This window comes from Lepisma saccharinum, chromosome 24, assembly GCF_977018435.1.
Source record: "Lepisma saccharinum chromosome 24, izLepSacc3.1, whole genome shotgun sequence".
Lineage (NCBI taxonomy): Eukaryota > Metazoa > Arthropoda > Insecta > Zygentoma > Lepismatidae > Lepisma > Lepisma saccharinum.
In genome coordinates, this window is record NC_139252.1 from 52,358,203 (window position 1) to 52,381,138 (window position 22,936).

Below are 22,936 nucleotides of genomic sequence, written 5' to 3' on the forward strand. Positions count from 1 at the left end.
CCAATACAGCATCTCACAGCAATAACCTTGCTATGGACTCTGGTACAGGACAATACGTATTATACTAATTGCTATATCATTGGCTTTTTCTTCTTCGAACAACATTAGAAAGACTGAAATCTATATTCGTGCATATGCAAATAGATCAAGTGTTCGCGAAGTTCAACGTTAAGTCGCTTGCTTTCATAAAACATACTCCATCCACGTAAGCAGCATCTATTAATAGGAGGAATAGTAGTCATGCGTCGACTGCTTTGGAGGAAATAATATGTTCTCACTTATTGCACACTTCTCACCTAACATGCATAATTTAGCCTGACATAAGAAGACGAAGGGCGAGGTGATGGCGAAGCGTGCCGTCAGTTATGGCCAATAAAACCAACGTGCACAACACGCGACCATCCCCAGCTGTGAGAGGTGCAAGGAAATTTTTTCTGTTGTAATAAACGATAATAGAAACTCTCAAAATCCATATTTGAAGAAGACGACACCAACCCAGTTTAAAAGATTTATCTTCAACATGGGAAGAAAAATCAGAGGGAAAAAACATAGAGGAGTGAAAGATCCAATAAAACAGCACAAGAGACGAATGAAGGAGTAAGTTTTTTTTAAGAAAGGAATTTCAGACGTTTGGCTGATACTAAAGTTTTAATTATTGTTGTATTCTACCTGTTCGATATTCTCTTCTTTGTTAAGTTCCTGATGTAGCTGCTGGTTTCTTTACCTAATTTTAATTTTAGTCTTGATTGATTGCAAATAAATAAATTGCAAGCAATTGTGGTTGTTAAAAGTAAGTTGTGTAAGTGACCGTGCTTCTAAGTTGCTGCTGTTGGAAGTGTTCTTTTCACATGGAAAAGTCTGTGTACATGTACAAGAAAGGTGAGGGTAGTACCAATGGAAAGTAAACTGTCCTTCCCTCCCCCCCTTTTTCGCACCTTACCCCCCCTCAGTAGCGTACGCAGGATTTCATCAAGGGGGGTGTTATCTCGAAAACTTTCTACAAATTCACATTACCATTGTTTTATTATACTTTAATTAATTAATAATAATAATAAATTAATTAATAATTCTTATAATTAATTAATTAGTTTAATTACTACTAATGCAGCTGCTATTTATGAAAGAAATAGAACAAAATTATAATTCTTTTGTTTCAAAATAATTGTCTAGTCAACGGTTATTTGTATATGATAAGTGAGACATTTTAAGTGTGAAGAAAATCCATAAAAACAAGCAAATATATTAAATTTATTGAAATAAGAAATATGAAACTCATTCAAGGAGCCGCGCTGGTCTAGTCTGACAACTTCGTGGGATATCCGGGTTCGATTCCCGGAATTGGTTGGAATTTATCCAGCCTTGTCTCCGCACCCAGCCTATGGGTATCTGAGAGCAACCTTGGGGGATGAAGGCTGCCGGAGCATGGTGCTGATCACATCACCTGCAAAATAGTTCGAGATCAAGAATCTTTGGGGCCCACCACACCACTATGTGTGACTTCATGGCACGGTGCTATATACACGGGGGAATTTACATTACCTTTATCTATGGAACTCACCCAGGGTGATGATGAAGCGCGAGAATACATGTTGCTAAATTCCACTGAGTCTATGTTTTCGTTGTAAAGTAAGTTTATAGACATTCCAACACATTTATCCCTTCTAGGTGATTCACAAAAGACTTCTTCGACATTATTTAATGATGTGGATGTAGACTCAGCATCACTTGAGAGTTCACAAGGGGATGTGAAATCAGTACCGGGAAGAACGTTTGCAATAAGGACGAAGCAAGGAATTTTCACAATTCTCGCAAGAGTCACTGCGCGACTTTTTGCAAAAGAAAATTGCAAAATTGAACTTTGCGGCCGTTTAGATTGTGTTTGGAATGTTGTGTTTTTCTTCATGCTGCATGGGAATAATAATCCAAATTATTATTATTATTATTATTATTATTATTATTATTATTATTACTGTCGCAGATCTTTGACTGTGATAAATTAGCCATTTTTAATTTTTTCTACAGCATTTTCCATAATATTTCAAGAGCCCAAGGGGGGGGTTTAAACCCGGTAACCCCCCCCCCTTGCGTATGCCACTGCCCCCCCTCTAGTTTTGGAACCCAGTCTGCACTTAGAAAATATAAATATTAACATGGGAATAATGTAGGAGTAGGATGCATAATTGTTTTGCACACAAAAATATTAAGGGTAACTGTTCCGAATGTTTTATGGTTTGTCCAGAGCAATTACAGAATACCGGGAGTATCTCCGATTGCTTTCAAATTCGGCATACTCACTAATTTTAGCTTCCTAATCACGAATCTCCAGTTAAAAATTGGCGGTCACGTCTAGAAAATGCGAAATATGTAGAAATAAGGAGGTCCGTGAATGAAGTAAACACCGGTGATTTATGAAGGAAACAACAATTTTTCGCAATGATTAGCGTTCAAAAACTATGTTTATGAATACCCTGAATTTTAACTATGATTGCCTAACCTAACCTAACCTTACATGAATGGTTCGTGCAGCAAGTATGTTTTCCAAATTTACTGAAGATGCCATATTGTCACATGTAAAGCAACACTCCATGGAACGGATAGCGAACTTCGGCGACCATTAGTATCGACAATCATAGCGGTAATGTATGCACGGTATTCGCATTGTCTAGACGTGACCGCCAATTTTTAACTGCAGATTCGTGATTTTGGGGTCAAAATTAGTGAGTGTACCAAATTTGAAAGCAATCAGAGATACTCCCGGTATTCTGTAATTTTACCATTTCTCCTAGCACAAAGACTAATTATCGTAGAATTTTGGAAATCATTGTCACACGAAATTTGAACATTCCTTAAAGCAAGGAGTACTGTTTGGACTCAAAAAAAGTTATTATTGTTGAAAAAAACAACTTGAATATTATCTTACGCACTTCTCATGGACTTCTCTCCGTTAACAAGCGACAGTAAATATCGTAGAAGCGTGGGAATGAATGTAGAAGTAAATCGGAACCTTAGTATAATACATTTAGGGACTTCATGTTAATGCTAAAGGAACCAAACCTAACCACGAAAGCATATATTGAACAAAAACCTTAAGTAATCGTTAAAACTCCATATGTGTTAACAGACGTACATCGAAATCGAACCATGTAAAAATTGCATTCGTTGCATGATGAAATCACAATAAAACAAAAGGAACTTCGGCCAAGAAAATTTCTGAAGACTGTTGTCCAATGTATTTAAATTATTTGATGTTTATGCAAATGTTTAATATATTAAATATGCTGTACAGAACTCCATCCTTCGTTATATGAATTCTTGTAAACAAATGAATATTTTGCTAAGTGTTATTTGTTTAATATGATAATGAGAACCGAATATCCTGGTATGACAGATGTGATAGATCTTGTGTTTATGTATTTACTTTGGATGTAATAATAAAGTGCTTTTTCTGGCAGTTTGCAACGGTATGCCATACTGGCATCTTTTGATAGATGAGAATAAAACTAAAAAGATGTGTGTGTGTCTGTCTACATCAATTCATAATAACAACAAACCAACTTGAAGAGTACTGTAACTTTCCTTCCCACAAAAAAGCTCTGATGATAATAATAAATAACATTGTTATTTTTAATATGCATTTTATTATTATTATTAGTAGTAGTAATACTCATCTCTGTTCATTTGTGGTTGGAACTGAAACCACTTTAAGCAGTCCTGAGTTGTATAAGTCATTCTTTTTTTTTTGTAGGATCTTACCTAAAATCAACCATCCTCCTTCCAACCCAGATGATCAGGAGATTCCAAAGAAGTTGCAAGCACTTATGAAGATGAAAGAAAAGCTAAAGAAAGGAGATGCAAAAATGAAAGTTCAAAAAAGAAAGAAGAAGAAGAAGTCTGGGCAGCACCTATTAAGTTCCAAAGATCCAATGTGGAACAAAGAGACTCCAAAATTTGTACAGCAGCCTGGTGAAAACTTTAAACAGTTCAACCATCGAGTGAATATACTAACTCAGGTTTGCACCATCTTGTTTTTTTTTATTTTATTTGTAAAGGTTTTTTTCCCTGCTACTGCATACTTCATTTTATTTTAATTTTTATCTATGTTAGCTTTCTCAGTGTGCTCTTGAGAGGCATGTGGTTTTATGAAATTAGAAGTTGCAGTTTACAAAATGTAATTTTTGTTTTCACATATGTCTTGCTTAGTTTATTTGCATCCAAGGTCTACTGGTGTGTACAAATAACACTACATGGTAATATAGGACATATCAATACATTACAATACAATGCTACATTAATAGATCTTGCACATACAAATACAAAATACATAGCCAAAAATTGTAAAAATTGGGCCTTACTCTGGTGTTATATCAAAATTACAAAAAGAGCATAACATGAGAAGATATACAAGGTGGCTCAAAAAGTCACTTAACACCCCCGATACAAGGCCACTGCAGAGTGCAACATGGAAATGGTGATGACCAATCGTTATCAGGCCAAGGGGGAACCACATTGACGCCACCCGCACGGTCAGTGGCCATCTTGAATTCAACTTCAGAATTTTAAATGGGAAGGGGGTGATATGATATATCAAATCAGGCTAGAATTTCACGAGAGAAATGCAATGGTGGAGGTTATTTCGACGTATCTTTAACCAGTAAAAAGTTATGACTGAATTCTTGTACCAATTTGCTCCTTTTCGAGGTGTTATAAAAATGCCTTAAAATTTGTTTAGCGCATCGGTAATGCATCGAGATCAAAGTGATGTCTAGGGAGAGAAGTTCGCATGCCATAGCACAAGATTTTAATCGGATACATCCATGAAGAGCTGTGCATTATGAATGGTTGTCACGAACAATTATAGTGTGATGCTTCCATCAAATGAGAAGTCCTTCACAGTGACAAGGGTAATAAACTTCTCTCCCTAGACTTCACTTTGATCTCGATGCATTACCGATGCGCTAAACAAATTTTAAGGCATTTTTCTAACACCTCGAAAAGGAGCAAATTGGTACAAGAATTCAGTCATAACTTTTTACTGGTTAAAGATACATCGAAAAAAATCTTCATCATTGCATTTCTCGTGAAATTCTAGCCTGATTTGATATATTATATCACCTCCTTCCCATTTAAAATTCTGAAGTTGAATTCAAGATGGCCACCGACCACGCGGGTGACGTCAATGTGTTTCCCCCTTGGCCTGATAACGATTGGTCATCACCATTTCCATGTTTCACGCTGCAGTGGCCTTGTATCGCGGGTGTTAAGTGACTTTTTGAGCCATCCTGTAGAACACTACACTTATATGATAGAATATCATTTTCTTTCTCATGTAGGAAAATTGAATGTTAATATTTTCAATGAAATAATTACTTCTTTCACCAATCTACATGTAAGTTTATTTTCGTTATTTTTATTGATTTTTTATTGTTGCATTTTAATCTTTATAAACACTAAATTCCAAACCAGGCCTCCCCAATGGCATAATGGTAACTTTATTGTCTTGTAATCAAACGAACCTGAGTTTGATACTCAATGGTTTGGATCCCACTTTAGACTGTATGTGCAGTCTCAATTAGCCTTTCTGTGCATAAAGTGGACTTAAAGAGCAAACTCAAACCAAGCAGAACACATTGTCATCCCTTGTACACTCCTGTTCACTTAAAGTGGCACATTTTATATACACATTGTCGTCCCTTGTACACTCCTGTTCACATAAAGTGGCACATTTTATAAGTGTGGACAGTTGTATGTGTCGTTTTACCTGACCAGGAGTGTGCATTGCAACATGACGGCATATGGGGAGACATGGAAGTAGGACCTCACACATTTACGATCTTGGTCATTTGTAGAGGTTATGTGATCAGCATCCTGCTCCAATCACCCTTAACCCAAAGATACCCATTTATTAGAGGTTGGGTGAACTCCAGAGCCAGTTCACAGAGGGGCATTACTGGAAAAACTCTGCACTCGCTCACCCTGGAAATCAAACCTGGATATCCCCTGTGCCAGCCAGACACCCTATCAATTGGATCACAGACAGGGGTAATGAAAGACAAATACAAGGCAATTGGTCTTCATTGTGCCTGGAAATTTTTACCTGGTGCCTGGATTTGCAAATTTGATTCTAAAACAATACAGGGTGTTCATAAAGTCCCAGTACCATTACAAAAAAAAATAGCTCTGAAATTACATGCTATAGAACAATGCTGTTGATTGCAAAGTGAGCTTCAACCATAGACAAATCACTGAAGGAGATGCATTAACTCAATGTTAAATTCTGTGGCTTTCGTCACTCCATGACGTCACTGGTGACGCTTAGTGACATCTAGCAAAGATTTTAAGGAACTATTTGTTTCTCAATGCTCACGCTAGATGGCAGGCTTCAGGTCTGACAAAAGGGGGTGCCCGGGGGAGGGGTGGGCTAGGTAGGTACTCCGTTTTATTTCAAATTCAAAAGGGTTTGTGTTCTTCTCCTATACAGCTTTTAAATAACCTACTGTGACTATGATATTCCCTTCAATGCAAACATAAGAATACACTTCTTTGCAGGTGTAGATTACGATAACAAGTTTGCACTAAACAAAAAACAGCACACACTCATTGCAGTTGCTTACGAGCCTCAAAACAAAGCAGACTCTGTGCAACACGCGTCACCATCCTTGTCGAACTGACCGAGTGAGCCCAGCCGGGATGGTCATTTCAAATTCAGACCCGTGCGTTGACCCAGTGTTGCAATCTCTCCCCGCCGAAAATGAGCTAAGCACTGGATGGTAAATCCGTTATACAGGTTGTCATTTTAATGGCGCCCACGGACCACAGAAACGTATAGAGGACATCAAAACAAACAGCTTTTCTCCGTAACATTTTTCTCGGTGCGTCGATTCGACGCTACAGCCGTTCAAAAAAGGCCATTCTGGATGCTGGCAACCCAACACAACATTTGATCGTATCTGTGATGTCATATCCTGCGTCTAAACAGCGCACGGTAGTGTTGCAAGGAACACACAAATTTTGTGAAAAATGACAAACTACCAACCACATTATTAGTTTTAAAACGAAGCGAGAAACGCATCCAGTAGACTGAACATCATAGCCTACCAGCCAGAAGATAAGCTGTCATCTAAGGAAAGGGGGAAGTGAACCAACGATATGGGAAATGGTAAAAAACGTATTCAAAATGAAGTGTCAATATCGGATTTTGTCTCAACCTACATGTCAAATATCATCAACAATAAATGTTATTGGACCAACAGCTTACATGTGGCTGTTTACGCCCAGTTACAGGTCAATTATATTTGCAAATCTCGTTGCAAGGTTGATATCTACAGGTTTGTGCCCATATGCATTTTGGTATTTTTGGGCTTATAACGAAAGTATCCGAGTTTCACATTGTTACATTACGGCTAAAACACATACAACCACAGTAACAATGTAATGATGAATCAGTAGCGAATATACTGCCCTGTTCACAGTTGCAAACTATTACATGTGTATCCGGTGCATAGATAAACACAGTCGTCGGAGAGCTTGTTTTACTGCTACTTATATACCTGTATTTTCAGCTATTTTTGTCACTGCCTCATAATGCCCTGAATATGCATTATATTATCTTTGGAATTTTGAGTTCTTTCATTTCTATTTTGTCATCTGTTCAGTGTGTCACAGACAACTAGTAGATCAGATGGACAAAGTGGATAGACTAAATTGGAGATGCCAACTTGGTAACTAGATTTGCAAATATTTGATATGTAAGCTAACACAAAATTCGATATGACCACTTCCACTTGAATTCTATTTTCTTCTACCATTTTTCGTATAGTTTGTTTACTTACTGTTAAGTTACAGGATGTGTTTGCTCGTTTTGTTTTATGGTACATAATGTGGCTGATTGTAGCTATGTCATTTTTCACAGAATATGAGTGCCTGGAAAGCCTGGAACGCATCGCTTCACTACAGGATATGATGTCACAAATGCAATCAAATGATGTGTGTGGTTGCCAGCATTCAGGCGGCAAAACGGGCTTTTTTAAAGGACTGTAGCGTCGAAATGATGCACTAACGAGAAAAATGTTACTGAGAAAAGTTGTTTGTTTTGATGTCCTCTATACGAATCTGTGGTCCGTGGGTGCCATTAAAATGACACCCTGTATAATAAATATCCATGTCAAGCGCTACATAATATAAGCTTTATATTATGTACAGTTAGCAAATATCAACCATTGGAATGATGTGCCTCCCCGATGGTGTAGTGGTAATGTAATGAAAGTGTGTCGGGTTTGATACCCGTTGGAAGCATGAAGTGTACATTTTTAGATGGGGCATTGCTTGAAGTGAGGGAGGGGGGGGGGGATGCAGGGGAATAGTATCCCCCCAGCTAGCAAAATTTTCGTATAACATCCCCCAGTTAATTAACATTTTGGTACACACAAAAGTATGGCGAAGCCAGACTGGTTAGCAGGTCCCGGGTTCAAGTCCTGGTCGAACCTGCATTATCTCCAACTCCAAGGCTCGACCAAACATCCCCTAGCTAACATTTTCTACTTTTGCTATGGATGTCTGATCGAGCTATCTGTGGGATGTTCATATGTATTAAAATAGTGACAGGTGGTGGATGCCCCCCCCCCCCCACACACACACACATCTCGCTCTGCACTTCGAGCACATATTGGTTCATATCCCACTTTAACCTACAGGCCCAGTCCCGATAGCCTATCTGTGCATAAAGTGGGTTTAAACTCAAAACTCGTGAGACAGTTTGTTGCACTGGAACGGAAAAGATGCTTTGTTAATTATGATAATTTCTGGAGACCTTCCTAAACACGTTCCATTTAACTAGGATCAGGAATTGTATGTTGTGGTTGTAGTCACTGCCTGTCCCCAAGACCTGCCATCTAGTTTAGAAAAATGAAACAGAAGGCAAATGGTTCCTGAAAATCTTCCATAGATGTCACTAGTGTCGCAAAGCAGACGAAGGGAACAGAATACATCATGAAGTTTCACCCCCATGGCTACAACTCTCCATGTTTATATGCCATACAGCTCATTGTGCGCCCTTCTAGTTGCTCTCATAACATCAAGGTGGTAATCCACTTCTGCCCATACACGCCCTAGCATATCACCAGTAACAGTTAGGATACTCTCCGTTATTCTTCTTTGAAGAGTAGCAACATCTGGAAGAGGAGTGCGGTAAACACAATCTTCGACATACCCCAAGAAATCCAAGGGTGTGATATCAGGAGAGCACGGTGGCCAGGGAATAGGTCTATCACAGCCTATCCACCTGCCAGGGAAATGCCTATCCAGAAGACCTCGAACATCCTTGGACCAATGAGGGGGTGCCCCATCTTGTTGCTAATTATGGTTGGCTGGAATTCTTTCAACTGAGGAAGAACGAACTTTATGAACACCCTGTATATATTTTTAATATTTTGATTTCACTTATGGAAATTTCCATTACCTTTTTTTTAAATAACAAGTGCAGTATGTGTTTTTTTTGTGTGTGTGTGTATTGTCTGTATCATCAGAATAATGAGCATGCCATCATATTTTTTTTAACTGTTGCTAGCCAAATTTTAAAATTGCAGCGATATGGTAAGAATTGGCCATATATTAGAATGTATTGCATAGTTATTCATGATGTTATTGGTTGAACCTTCCTTAGGAAGGCCACTCTGGCTCGAAAATTAATTACTTTTAATTAACTAATAAATTATGTTTTAAGATACCATTCAAAATGTGTAGCTTTTTCTTAGTTAGATTCATGACTTAGCTCTGATTTGGAAAAAAAAAATCTGGCTCCTGAGAAAAATTGGTTGGTGCCTGAATTATTCCTTGTTTTTTTCTACGCCTGATCACAGCATCTCGTCATATATTGGTGTATACTGTTAAATAATTACTAGCGGTATGCATATTTTGTTTTTAAAGAAAAAACGAAATTTGAAAAAAAACACATTGTAGTGTTAATTTTTCATGTTTTTGAAAGGTGAGAGATGCATTTTGTGACCATATTTTGTCACGAAATAATGCGAAATGAACTGCAAAAAGCGAAATTAACTCTTAAACACGAAATTCAGGGTTTATTCGCCGACGCAACACCTTCTGAGGTCTGAATTATCCTGAGAGTTATGCAATTCCCGGAAAATTAATTAATTCTGCTGTTAATATTGGAGAAGCAAAAATGGACTTCTTTACACAGAAATAAACTTAATACTCTTATAACTACATAAATGTGCTATTAGAAGTGAAATGTTAATTCTGTGGAATAAGTGTAGTTTTTAAATCAAATTTAGGATTATATTCACAATTTTAAAACCAATACGTCTTTTTATATACCACTTTTCACCCATTTTTTCACCGCTATAACACCGATATTTTATTTTATTTACTGCTTTTGAACCTGAAATTGGCTCCGTTTTTGTACCGAAATTTTGCTTTTTCATTTACCAAAAATATGTGCCTCTAATAATTACTAAGGCTGGGTCAATGCCGATGTATCATATCGGTATCGGAAAGTACTATTTATTGGTTGAAATTTAATCAGATACTTTTCCGGAGTCTGTGTGGCTCGTGGAGTCTAAAGAAATGGCACACATGATTTTCGCAGTATAAATATCATGGAAATTATTAAAAATGCATGATTGTCATACTTTTTGCAATAACATGATTACATGACATAAAATTGTAAATAATGGATAGGACAAATTAATCTGTACTCTATTTGTATCAGCTGATATAGGCATTTCGGTACATTTAGCGATGATTTTACTTATCTGATATACAGTAAAACCTCGTTAATCCGGACTAATAGGGGGAATAAGTTGACCGGTTTAACGAAAGTCCGGATTAACTGAGATAACCTAAAAGAACAGTAGAAAGTGCATTAAAACTCAGTTTATAGCAACAAAACACGTTTATTATGGTGTATTTAAAGGGCATAGGCCTAAATACGCTATACAGTACAGTACAAAGTCTGCGGGAAACAGAATTTCATCAGTGGTTGACTGCCTTTTCTTTGGGAAGTTCTCTTGTTCACTTCTATCCACATTTGAAACCTTGCATTACCCCCTCCTTTTTTTTATTTGTTTGCCTTTTGACTGTCCGACTTATCGGGGTTAAGATTAACGAGGATTTACTGCATCTGCAAATAACTTATAATTTAGTGAAATATTCTGACATTTTCTTATAATTTTTGAAAAGTAAATGTGAAAATAAGCAGCTTCTATTTCATTGCAGTCACCCAGATACATTTATTAAGGAGGTCAATGAGCTGTTCAGATTCTTTAAGGACCATTTGGGATTTTACATCGGATTGGTAGAATATTAGGTATTGGTATCTGCCAAAATTACAAATCAGTCCCTTAATAAATATTTTAAAGCAAGACACTGGTTACTGAAGATTAGGCTCACGCAGGAGATGTACTACATAGAAATTTTCAGCGAAAAATGCAGGCTTGAACCGGGTCTCTGGCACAGTAGACTATGACGTTGCCTGGTTCTCTACACTGAGAGGAACCAGGCAACGTCGTAGTCTACTGTGTTTCAAAGGCAACAGATCCTGTTGCGGTAGCACTGGCAGAGACGATTCCACGCAGGTAAAACAGCGACAAATCAGGCAAGGCCAGGCTGGTTCGGTAGCTCAGTGGTAGAGCAATGGCACGGTATGCCAGATACCTGGGTTCAAGTCCTGGTAGAGTCTGCAATTTTTGCTGAAAAAAAATTCTATGCAAAACACTGGTTGTGTGATGTGGTGTATTTTGAAGTATAAATATCTGAACTCTTTTAAATGGTTTCAATATTAAGTATTGCTGTCTGTGAGAATGGGTAAGAGTATAATGGTATCGGGTCAGCCCGAATACTTACATTTATCATTGAAGTGATGACAAATAGTCATTGATTGGTACTTTGTTCTTTTTAGCTAGTTATCAAAGAATCGCAGTATGCAGATCGTTATAAGGTGGACATCGAAAGGGATCCTGCAACCGGGTACATACAGGAAGTGAGAAAGCAGCAAAAAAACGAAATGGAGGAGATGGCGGAAGATGACAAAAGGAAAAGAAAACCAAGGAGTTTAGAAGAGCAAGAAGCAACAACATGGAAGAAGAAAGCGAGGCTAATGAAGCTGAAGAAGAGGACACTCCAGAAGAAGGGGAAGATGAAGAAGGACGAAGATGATTTTGAGCCTGTCAAGGAAACGGTTAAATTCGGGGAAGTTGTCCATCAGCCTCCTACTTTTACTGCCAAACCAAAACATTCTAAGGACACACAGAAAAAGGTATGTATTCGAGTCCTGCGTGGGACCACTTTCGCTCGCTCATACTCGTTCCAGTCTCCCACCCTTAAGTGTCATTATTTTCACTGATATCCGGTGGAGGAGGAACCGATTCTGCAGCACTTTTCACTGTCGGTGGTTCAACACTAGCACCACTTTCACTTGTCTCACTGATTTTATGTTTTCCTCTTATAATGAATTTATCCATGATGCAACAGACGCTAAAATCACCACACTAATAACGAGAAACTGAACGTAACTATAAAGAGGGATACACAACAGTCACGAAATAACTCCCCTTTCTCTCCCCTCTTCCCTCCCTCCCTTTCTTTTTCCAGTCCGTAACGTACATTCACAAACTCCCATTATTGTCAGCGTTTGAAACAAACAATTCAAATACCATTCGGAGCACGATTCGCAATGAGCGCAGCTGCAAGATTTCATTGTTGTAAAGAGTAAACAAAAGCGATTCTTGGAAATAGAGGATAATACAAGTTCTGAGCATAATAATAAATCAGAGTTAGAATCCTTTAGTCTGGTGGTCGGTGGGGGGAGTAACATGAAATCTTCAATCGATCCCTTTCTATATTTACTTTGAGGAAAATGTTGACAAAGAAATGTCTATTTTCTTTGCTTCCCTTTATTACATTTTCAAGTTATCTCTGTCAGAAACAGTTTTCATTATTTATAATTATTAGGGCCCGGATTTATAAGCACAATCAAACAGTAAAATAAGCAAGTTAATGTTGTATACCGATTGAACTTATATGCCGGACTTGATCTGCATCAGCAGTGAACGCCAGACCTTGTTATTAAGTGTTGTTTGTCATCAGTGTGTGTTTAGCTTCTGTCATGTATGCCTCAAAGTCATAGCCATCCTGCGTGACGAGACTTCTTGTTTTCATACCATTATGTAAGTTGTTGTGCTAATTCTGTTATTGTGTTCCTGAATTATACACTTTTGTTTGTGTTGGAACTTCTGTCTTATTCTTAACTCCATTTCCTGGATCACCGAAGAACAGAAAGAACCCGAAACTCAACAATGGCTATATCGTTTTTTCTTTGGTTTAGCTTTCATTATTGCAATTTTTATTCTGCCGTCGAACAACGTCAATAACACAAAAGGAGACTAGCAGTGAATTTTTACATTTAACTATCTAAGTATTTATACACCACAAAATACAGTATTAATATTTACCGTGCGTCCATTTCGATCTGCAGCCGAGAGATCGGGAGAAGCGTGCCGGGCGGCGCTGACGGAGATGCCGACATTTGCGGCCTGAAATGCCCGCTTATTTTTATGGACATATGCAGACATTTTTATAAATATTGCAAAACGAGCACTAACCTGTGTTATAAGAGTATGGTTTTAATTTTAGTAGCTTAGTGGCTGTATGTGCTGATGATTTTGACACTCCCATCTCCTGTGAAACACGGCGTAGAGGTTTGTTTGGATAACTTTCTAACGCTGCCCCAATTTCATCGAGTTCATCGAGGAAGCTCACGAAAACCATTGACTTTTAATGGTTTCGTCGGCAGCGTAATCTTGATACAGTGTTGCACATTCGAAACCTCCAAACGATCCCCATCGACACAAAACTCTTTCAAGGATATAAACTTAAGCAGGACGTTGCTGGTCAAAACTATGATTAAAATGTTTTATTATCTGTGACTCTTATCGTCACTTCTAAAGCGTATTTTTTTGTGTATATAATTGCAGAACTTGGATGAATTACAGATGATGAATTATAACCCAGGTTAGTGCTCGTTTTGCAATATTTATATAAATGTCTGGATATGTCCGTAAAAATAAGCGAGCATTACAGGCCGCAAATGTCGGCATCTCCGCCAGCGCCGCCCGCCACGCTTCTCCCGATCTCTCGGCTGCAGATCGAAATGGACGCACGGTATTAAAGGCCCAGGTACCTGACGTCTGTGGTTTACAAACGACTCCGGAATACACAGATTAGTCAGCTTCCGGTGTGAATTTGTTGAGATATTAGACCAAACTTAGTTCTTAGAGGTTATTTCACAGAGTACTTACGTCTTCGATGTAACTACTTAGGTATATACTTCACTTGGCGATAAACATGCTGAAAAACACTAACGTTGAACACTTAGGGTGAGTTGGGAGGAAAGCACTAATCTTGCTGATACCGAGTTCGACGTCTTCAATCTTCTAATCCTCCTGTCCTTGGTTCATAATAAACATGTAGCCTCTCTTCTTTAGTAACCTTTTCTCATGTTCTGGTAGGGATACTGCACAGGCCGATAGTTCACTCACAGTTTATTCTTTAGACACTATCTCTCTTTCTGGCAAAGATCATGGCCATTAGTTCACTTACAGTTTGTTCTTTGGCCCGCAAAACCAATAATCAAACGTAACACGGATCCTAACCGTATCAATGCTTGACCTGGACTGTCTTCTCTACAACGCACATCAACCGTTCCCCAGAAAAAACGTTAACGTCTCTTGCTGCCCTTTTTCCCCAGCGAGGGTGGGTCAACTTTTATAAGGGGTGCATCAAGATCGGTTACATGGCGACGAGGATCTCGGAAACTTCATTTGATACTTGCTTCTCGTAATTCTACTTATTTCTTGTGATTGTTCTTCAAGCTGTCTGTTGAAGGTAAGAATCTCTTTACACAATGCAAAAGTTGTCACAATTTTCTGAATTCTGCAGGGAGCAGGAAAGTATTAAACAATACTTCGATAGATTCGAGCATTTCTGCAAAGCTTCAGACATTCCCGATGATAAGGCTAAACATGTTCTATTAGCAGCAATAGGGCACAGAACGCATGCTGATTTATACAATCTCATACAACCTAAATCAATATCAGAGCTCAGTCTTGCTCAAATTCAACAAACATTGATCCGCCATTATGAGCCCAAGAAGAATCTCGCACTTGAAAGGCATAAGTTTTTTCTTATTAAACAGATAGATAATCAAAGCATTCCTGATTTCATTGTGCAAATCAAAGAGCAAGCCTCAAAATGTGATTTTGGTGATCTCATTGATTCAATGTGTCGCGACGTATTTATTCTTGGTATGAGAAGTGTGCGCGTTAGAAATAGACTGTTATCAGATCCTGATTTGACCTTTGAAAAAGGCAATAGATACAGCCATGTATCTCAACGAGCTAGAATTAAATGAGGGAATTGTTAACCAAAGTCACTTAAAGAATACTGTTTAACATTCTGAAACTCCGACTGAATTCCCTTCGTAAATCCAAAACGGGTACAAGGGCAATCTTCGAATGAACATCAGACAAAATAGAACTGATACAAGGAATATTAGTAACAAATCAAACAATGATTCTGGTAAACCGTGTGATGATTGTAATTCTTTTCATCCTAATGGAAAATGTCCAGCTGTCGGAGCTACTTGCCGATATTGTAAAAAGAAAAATCATTTCTTGACAGCCTGCAAGAAGAGAGAATATAACAATTCTAGCAAAAACAAATTGGTTTCTAGCACAAACATTGTGCTTAACACACGTATCAATGAAAGATCTATCAATGTTCCAGCTAATTCAAAACCTACGATTGTACCAAACAATCACAGCAATTTCAAACATATAATCCGAGAATCATCCATTGATTTTTCAGATTTTAATGTGCCGTACATTCCCATAGATCACAAATTTGCAGATATTCAAGAAGAAAAATCTAAGAGTGAATTTGTTGATTGCAGCGCCGCTGGTATCCAATGTAACGCTCAGTGTCCAGAAATTTTCACTACTTTCGTTAAGAAAGTGAATCTGTTTGGCATACACAGGGATCGTTGTTTATCGACTTACAAGTCAACAATTCTAAGATTCCATTCCTAGTGGATACAGGTTCTGTTTATACTTTAATTGACAGTAGACAATTTGAGTCTTCATTGCGAGGTTGCACTATACACAATTTTCCTATCATCTTGAAAGCAGCAAATGGTAATAGTCTTGGTGTTTTAGGAAAAGTTAACGTTGAAGTTGTATTTCAAGGAATGAAACATAACTTAGATATGATTGTTGTAAAGACAAAATTGAATCGTGCGATTATGGGTTTGTCTTGGATTGATATTTTCATGCCTGAATGGCGAAACACTTTTGTTTCACATGTTCCTCACTCAGGTGGTTTCAACTGCTGTTAATCGCTCATTGTCCTCCACGTTTCCCGTCCACTTTCAAACTCCTTGCACCACCACTGCACACTTTGCACTGATAAACACTTGTCCCCATACACTGGCTTCATTTCCCTGTGGTTATCTGTGGCTGTTTGTCCTTTGCACCATGAAAAATGAAAAACACTTCGCTGCTCATATGGCGTGGACTTCCTGAGCACTCCAGCCATCTTTGCCAACTGATAACAGCGCCGTGCTGTGGAAGACATCGGAAGTTACAATAGGGCCGTTCCAAGAAAAGCCTACTGCATTGCTTGTATATCTCGCTTTTGTAATAACACTTATAACAAGCTAGAAAAGAATTAGGCGCAAAGACTTTTCGATTTGCCCTTGTGTGTACGTATTGCTTGTATTGTAGAATTATTTCTCATGTTGTTTACAGCTGTTACAAGCATTAAAACACAGTTTTTGTGATGTTTCAGGAAACACTTTCCCTTCATCAGACAATTTATTTTTAGTTTTGCTGAAATGTCACAAAAACTGTGTTCTTATGCTTGTAACAGCTGTAAACAACATGAGAAATAATGGCCTGCTTTCTAACCTCAGTCACTTGTGGGAGCTGCATAGAAGTAATAGTGCTGCTCGCATCGTGGACTTCTGTTCTTACTTTTGTTGTTAAGACAAATACTTTGAATAATAGTAGAATCAAAGTGATTGATTTATTTTACTTTGCTACCAATCACAAATTTATAATGAAATTGTTTCATCTCCATTACAAAACAACTACTTAATCTCATTTCTAAAATGCAAGTGCTCTATCTGAAATTTAAATAATGAATTACAGCATAAATACCTAACCAAACAACTACTACTTTTTAGATAGGCTTCAATATATCAGCCTTAGCAATTATGAAGTCGTCAATGAAATAATGAATGTGTGGACAGTTTCTGTTACTTTGCTTCCAAGAGAGTGCCTTACCATTACTTTATCAGACAATATGTATATTTTATTATGATACTAGCTGATTACGAGGCGTTGCCCAGGTATTTATTTATCCCAATCTTGTATTAGGCAGGAAAATAATGAATTCTAACTATAGTGTAAAATGTAACTAATTTTAAATGTGATTGTGAATGTCACCAATTAGCTTAGCGACTTCGAAAACTATGGATTCGACACTAATCTACGTCATTTGTGGCATTTTATTTTTCACCCCCTCTCACCCCCCATGCCGATAGGTGATGAACTTGGAGTTAAACCGCATTGGGAGTATCACAAAAACTGTGGATTCCATTCGCAACACAGCCTGAATGTTAGACAACTCGAGAAACACTATTGTTGTGCAGATTGCATACAGTCATGGATGTCTGTTTGTGCTGAATTTAATATCGGTTTTTTGCGATTATTTTTACATGTCACCCCTAGCGGTGGCAAGGATACCTACCCCAAAAATATTCTTTCCAGATTGCAAGTGATACGTGTACCAAGATTGGTTGAAATTGCTCCAGGCGTTCGAGAGTTATGCCGGAACAAACATATATACACACCCACACACATACATCCATTTTTATATTATAAGAATAATATATGAGGGGCAGTCAAATGAAAACCGAACACCCACCATAAAACACATTTCTTGCAAAAGTTGGCAACACTGTTGTTACGTATCAATACTGCCATCTTTAGGGTAGGAGAAATGCATAGTGAAAACGCACAGGTCCACACAGTTGCTTCGTCATTGCTCAGGAGGTGAGCATAGTGAAAAGTGTGTTCATCCAGCATTGGAAATGGAGGCAAGCAAAGAAGAGCAGAGAGGTGTGGTTCGTTTCTTGGTGGCTGAGGGTTGTGGAACATGCAGAATTCATCGTCGCATGTCTGCAGTGTATAACGAACACTGCATGTCCCTGACAAGTGTGCACGAGTGGCAGAAGAGATTCCGCGAAGGACGCACATCACTGCAAGACGATCCGGGACAGGCCCATCGACCCATTACGCCTGATGTGATTGCGAGGATCGATGGTCTGATCTGGGTAGACTGACGAATCACAGAGGAAGAAATTCATGTTCAGGTTGGCATTAGTCATGGCTCTGTGCATGCCATTATCAAAGATCACCTGCAGTTCCGAAAACTTTGCGCACATTGGGTTCCACATCAACAGACGGAGGGACAAAAGATTGACAGAATGACTGCATGTCTGAGTCTTTTGCAGCGAGGAAGAGTATGCGTTTCTGTCACGTATCATCACAGGGGACGAAAATGTGGTGCCACCATTTTGAGCCCGAGAGCAAACGGCAAAGCCAACAATGGAAACACGGCGATTCTCCCCCGCCAAAGAAATTCAAGGCTGTCCATACGAGTTCCTGTAAGGTCATGATGAGCTTCTTCTTCGACTGCAAGAGCCCTCTGCTTGTCGACTTCCTAGAGCGTGGAGCCACAATCAATGTGCAGCGCTATGCAGACACATTGTAGAAACTGCGACGCGCCATAAAGTCAAAACACCCTGGAATGCTCTCTGATGGAATCATCCTTTTGCATGATAACGCCCGTCCCCATACTGCCAATCTGGTGAGGGATAAGCTTCAGACATTTGGCTGGGAAACGCTTGAACATCCTCCGTACAGCCCCGATCTTTCCCCTTGTGACTTCCACATTTTTGGTGACCTGAAGAAAGACATTCGTGGACGTCGGTTTCATTCGGACGAGGAAGTGCAACAGTGGGTGAGGTTGTGGATCCATCAACGACCTACCTCTTTCTACAAGACTGGAATTGATCGTCTCGTCTCCCAATGGGATAAATGTCTTAACACTTGTGGCAATACTTTTGAATAAAACAAACTCCATTGTCACTTTGTAGCGGGTGTTCGGTTTTCATTTGACTGCCCCTCATATATTAATATTAAATAAGTATGTTTAACATGGGCCAAGGTTCAATTCCCAGGGTGGATGATCTAAGGTTAGGATTTTTCCATTCTCATCCCTGCATAAAGTGGCTCTGTAGTTCACTCATCCTCTGATATATGTGTACCTGGAGCAGGTGATAAAAAATCATCTTTGAGCAGTTTGATTTAAGTAAATAAAAAAAATTATGTAAACAAACATTTTTCTGCTTTTCTGCTCATACTGTATATATGAATCTACTGTGGAAATGTTTGTTGAGTGTGTTAGTGAAACTATAATAATTTCAGTAACTTTTCTTCTAATGAAAAAAGCATTCTGCATGTGCTCTATAATTGTAACTTAAAATATGTTTAGTCTTTGTAGCTGAATTTTGGCAATTTCTTTTATGATAGTTTGGAAAATATTAGCTGCCATATTTATAGTTTAATGATAATGACACTATTTACGGCTTAACATGATTAGTATTTTGCATATTTTTCTACACAAAATGTTTGCTCTTTTTACTCATAAAAATTATTGAAATGTATTTCAAGAGAAAATTAAGTGTGTTTACAGTTTGCATATTGCATTTCCTTCTGTGTGAGCTTCACCCCATCAGTACATATATTCTGTTTCCTTTCTTCTCCTTTCTTAGAGCCTAATAAACAAAATAAACACCATTAAATTATTACAAGATTAATGTACTTTCACCAAAAGAGATTCTGATATCTACAAAATCCTTATGTACATTATTCTGTAAATTATTTCTTTAAAGTGATTTAAATCATGATTTATGGCAATTGGAGTATGATGCTGATTACATCACCTTCAAAAATTGCCAGTATTGTGATTGTGCAAGGTCCTACTTTCATCCCTTGTGGACCTTCATGAAGACAAGTTATATCTGTGTGCCCGAAGCTAGTAATTAGTTCAATTAAAATTACATATTCGAACAGGCCCATAGCCTGGCACTGCCGCCAGTCCCCTTGACATTAGGTAAAACTATTTTGTATTGTAATTTATTTGAGGTGAAGAGCGGAAATAGACAGCATATATTATTTTGTTCATCTTGTTTGTGAGCAGCTCTTGACTTAAGAAAGTTCTTCCATAGGGGAGATTCTTTATCTGTAACTTCCCTGCCCCTTTTGCAACCTCTTGTTTGACAAATATCTGGGACTTTTAACCTCATCATCCACATTTCTTCCACAGCTGCGCGAAATAACAACAAATCCAAAGTTTTTGGAACGAAGGGGAGTTTTATTGCTTCAGCCGGGGTGTTGTAGGCACTATGATTGAAGTGAATATTGTACATTTTTACTTGTATGATATAAATACCCGTATCATCAAAAATAGTATGATGTGTGTATTAAGGGATGGTGTCTGCAGCAGTCAATTAACACTTCAATAGATGTTTTAGAAGATATAGAAGAAACTGTAGTATTTGCATGGTATTTCTAAATTTTATGTTTTGTAATAATATAACGACTCCCTCCCCCCAAGCAATTTACCTTAATTTAATACTGTTAAACTTTTGAAAAATGAACTTGGTTTACAAAGCCCCCCCCCCCCCCCCCTGATAACCTGTCCTCCTCTCCCAGAGATCAATTCTAGCTACAGCTACAGGTACAGTGCCTTGAATAATGTAGTGTTCAAAACGGACGGTTTTGGCCTCTCTGGCAGGTTCCACTCAGAAATGATACCGCTAGAGGCGCTGGTGCCGGTACAGGTGCATGGCATTCGTCTGCTTATAATGGAAGTAAATAGAGTTTTTGCTGCAACGTCTAATTCTTTTCCTTGTAACATTTCTTTGTATCAGAAAATTGTTGTGATATTTGGTACAGTAGTCGCGAAAATATTAAAGAACATTCTGAACCGTCGATCATGACCTGTCCTTGAGTTTCTTATTAACAATACGGAAGAAAACATAGGTATGGATTGTTACTCGTAACTCGTAATATGACAATCACGAGTATAAATGCACAGTCCTTAACACCAATGTTCTACTTACCAATCAACACGAATGTAAAGCAATTTGTTGATAGAGATGACAAGATACATCCTAATCGGCTACTTGAACTCGATGGAATGTGAAATTAAATTATTTCGAATATCTGCATTTCGGGAAAATTACTTGATAATATGTATTCCCCGAAATATTTTTTCTCCTTCATGACACTATTTCTATTTTATTAGCATACAAAAATAAACTTGTGTACACAATCCAACGTTTGATGTCCCCGATGTTGCTGCTCATGTTGCGTTGCAGATAAAACATATTTATGTTACTTTTCTGTGTAAATGAATGCCATTTCGTGACTGCAAATCACTCCACAAATATAACTGTTTCCATCAATTCACTTACCGCCTTTCAAGACAAACAAATCTACACAATATATTCCAAAAACTAACTAAGCCGCATTACTTTCATAACAAAAATTAGCACCTGTACGGATCGCACTGCCATCTATGTTGTCATCGTCTCGGGGAACCAGTTTCTTGGGTCGTTTTCCACACTACATTATTCGAGGTGCTGTACTACAGGCCTGTATTTGAAGAAGTTATTTCTTAAGTTGCAAGCTTAATCATGCTTTGTTTAAATAATTTTATTTTAATCTTCCAGCCAGGAAAGAAGAGCCTATTTCTGAATAAGTTCCTGCCTTCCGAGCAGAAAGTGTTTGTGAAATTTCCTGGGAAGCAGGATTTGACAAAGAAGATAAAGAACTTGCCAACAGTCGAACGCAGGCAGATTGAGTTAGAAAGGACTAAAGCTGTTGCAGCGTATCGCCTGGTGAAAGCTCGGCAGACAAGGGTCAACAAATTAAATGGTTCACAGTGACCAATACGAAAGGAGTACTTGTGTGTGTAATGAATATATGACGTTTTTGTTCAAGCTCCAGCAAATGCAAGCCCACTTACAGAATCCTTGGGTACAGAGCAGAATGAGTCACTGACAATATGTGCAGGTGTAAAGGATGAATAAATTCATAATAAATTAACACTGACGAATTAGGATTTAGTGTTTTTTCTTCTTTCTTTTCGTGGTTGAGCTCATCTCTGTACCAGTGTGGATGTCTTGACTTTTCAGCATTCTAAAATTGTTGAATGTACCTACGTAGTTATAAATTCATGGTGGGTGCAGTAAGCGTGGTTTTAGGGAGATTTCAGACCAAAGCGACACAGAGTCACGAGAGCATTCAGTCTAAAGCAAAACATTCATCGTGCATGCGCAAACATCAGAGCAAGGTGACACAATGTACGGTATTGACAAAACGGCCAACTCCAAGCAACACGTAAGTGACAAATGCAGCTTATGTCTCTTCGGTACGAAAGCTTGCATTCATTACTGTGGGTTCGCTTCCAAGTGTCGTTTATCACCTGTCGCGTCTTGTTTCGGTGTGAAATCTCCCTAAGTATTGAACTAGTGATGATTTGTGTTTCCACGTTGGAAATTGAATTTTCCCAATTAACGTGAGCAACTGTCAACAGAAAAGAAAGCACAGTAGATGATACAATCCAAGAAACACACACCAGCGCCACCAGATGGGAGAAAATGGGAACTACCGCTGCTTGAGAACACAAGCCGTGACACACTACCATCTCTGCCTCAGTTAATGAAGGCAGTGGTCCTTGGAAATTAATTGGGAAAAATGATTGAATTTGCAATGCAGAAACATGATACATCACT

General features: G+C 38.3%; 1 protein-coding gene across 2 annotated transcripts; it reads left to right on the plus strand.

The window, feature by feature from the left end:
• The first annotated feature begins 109 nt into the window (after positions 1-109).
• On the plus strand, positions 110-22,263 carry LOC145978073 (coiled-coil domain-containing protein 137). 2 transcript variants are annotated; one of them, XM_083110487.1, is made up of 5 exons: positions 110-282; positions 385-597; positions 3,746-4,010; positions 11,912-12,268; positions 21,872-22,263. In XM_083110487.1, the coding sequence occupies exons 1-5, from the start codon at positions 269-271 to the stop codon at positions 22,085-22,087; spliced, it is 1,065 nt and encodes a 354-aa protein (XP_082966613.1). In that variant the 5' UTR covers positions 110-268; the 3' UTR covers positions 22,088-22,263. The 2 variants fall into 2 exon arrangements, with proteins under 2 accessions (XP_082966613.1, XP_082966614.1); XM_083110488.1 differs by having other exon boundaries at positions 110-597.
• The last annotated feature ends 673 nt before the right edge of the window (positions 22,264-22,936 follow it).

Coding starts and splice junctions, on each gene's coding strand:
- LOC145978073 (XM_083110487.1), top strand. Junction 598..3,745: donor CACAAGAGACGAATGAAGGA/GTAAGTTTTTTT, acceptor TTTTTTTTGTAG/GATCTTACCTAAAATCAACC. Junction 12,269..21,871: donor CTAAGGACACACAGAAAAAG/GTATGTATTCGA, acceptor TTAATCTTCCAG/CCAGGAAAGAAGAGCCTATT.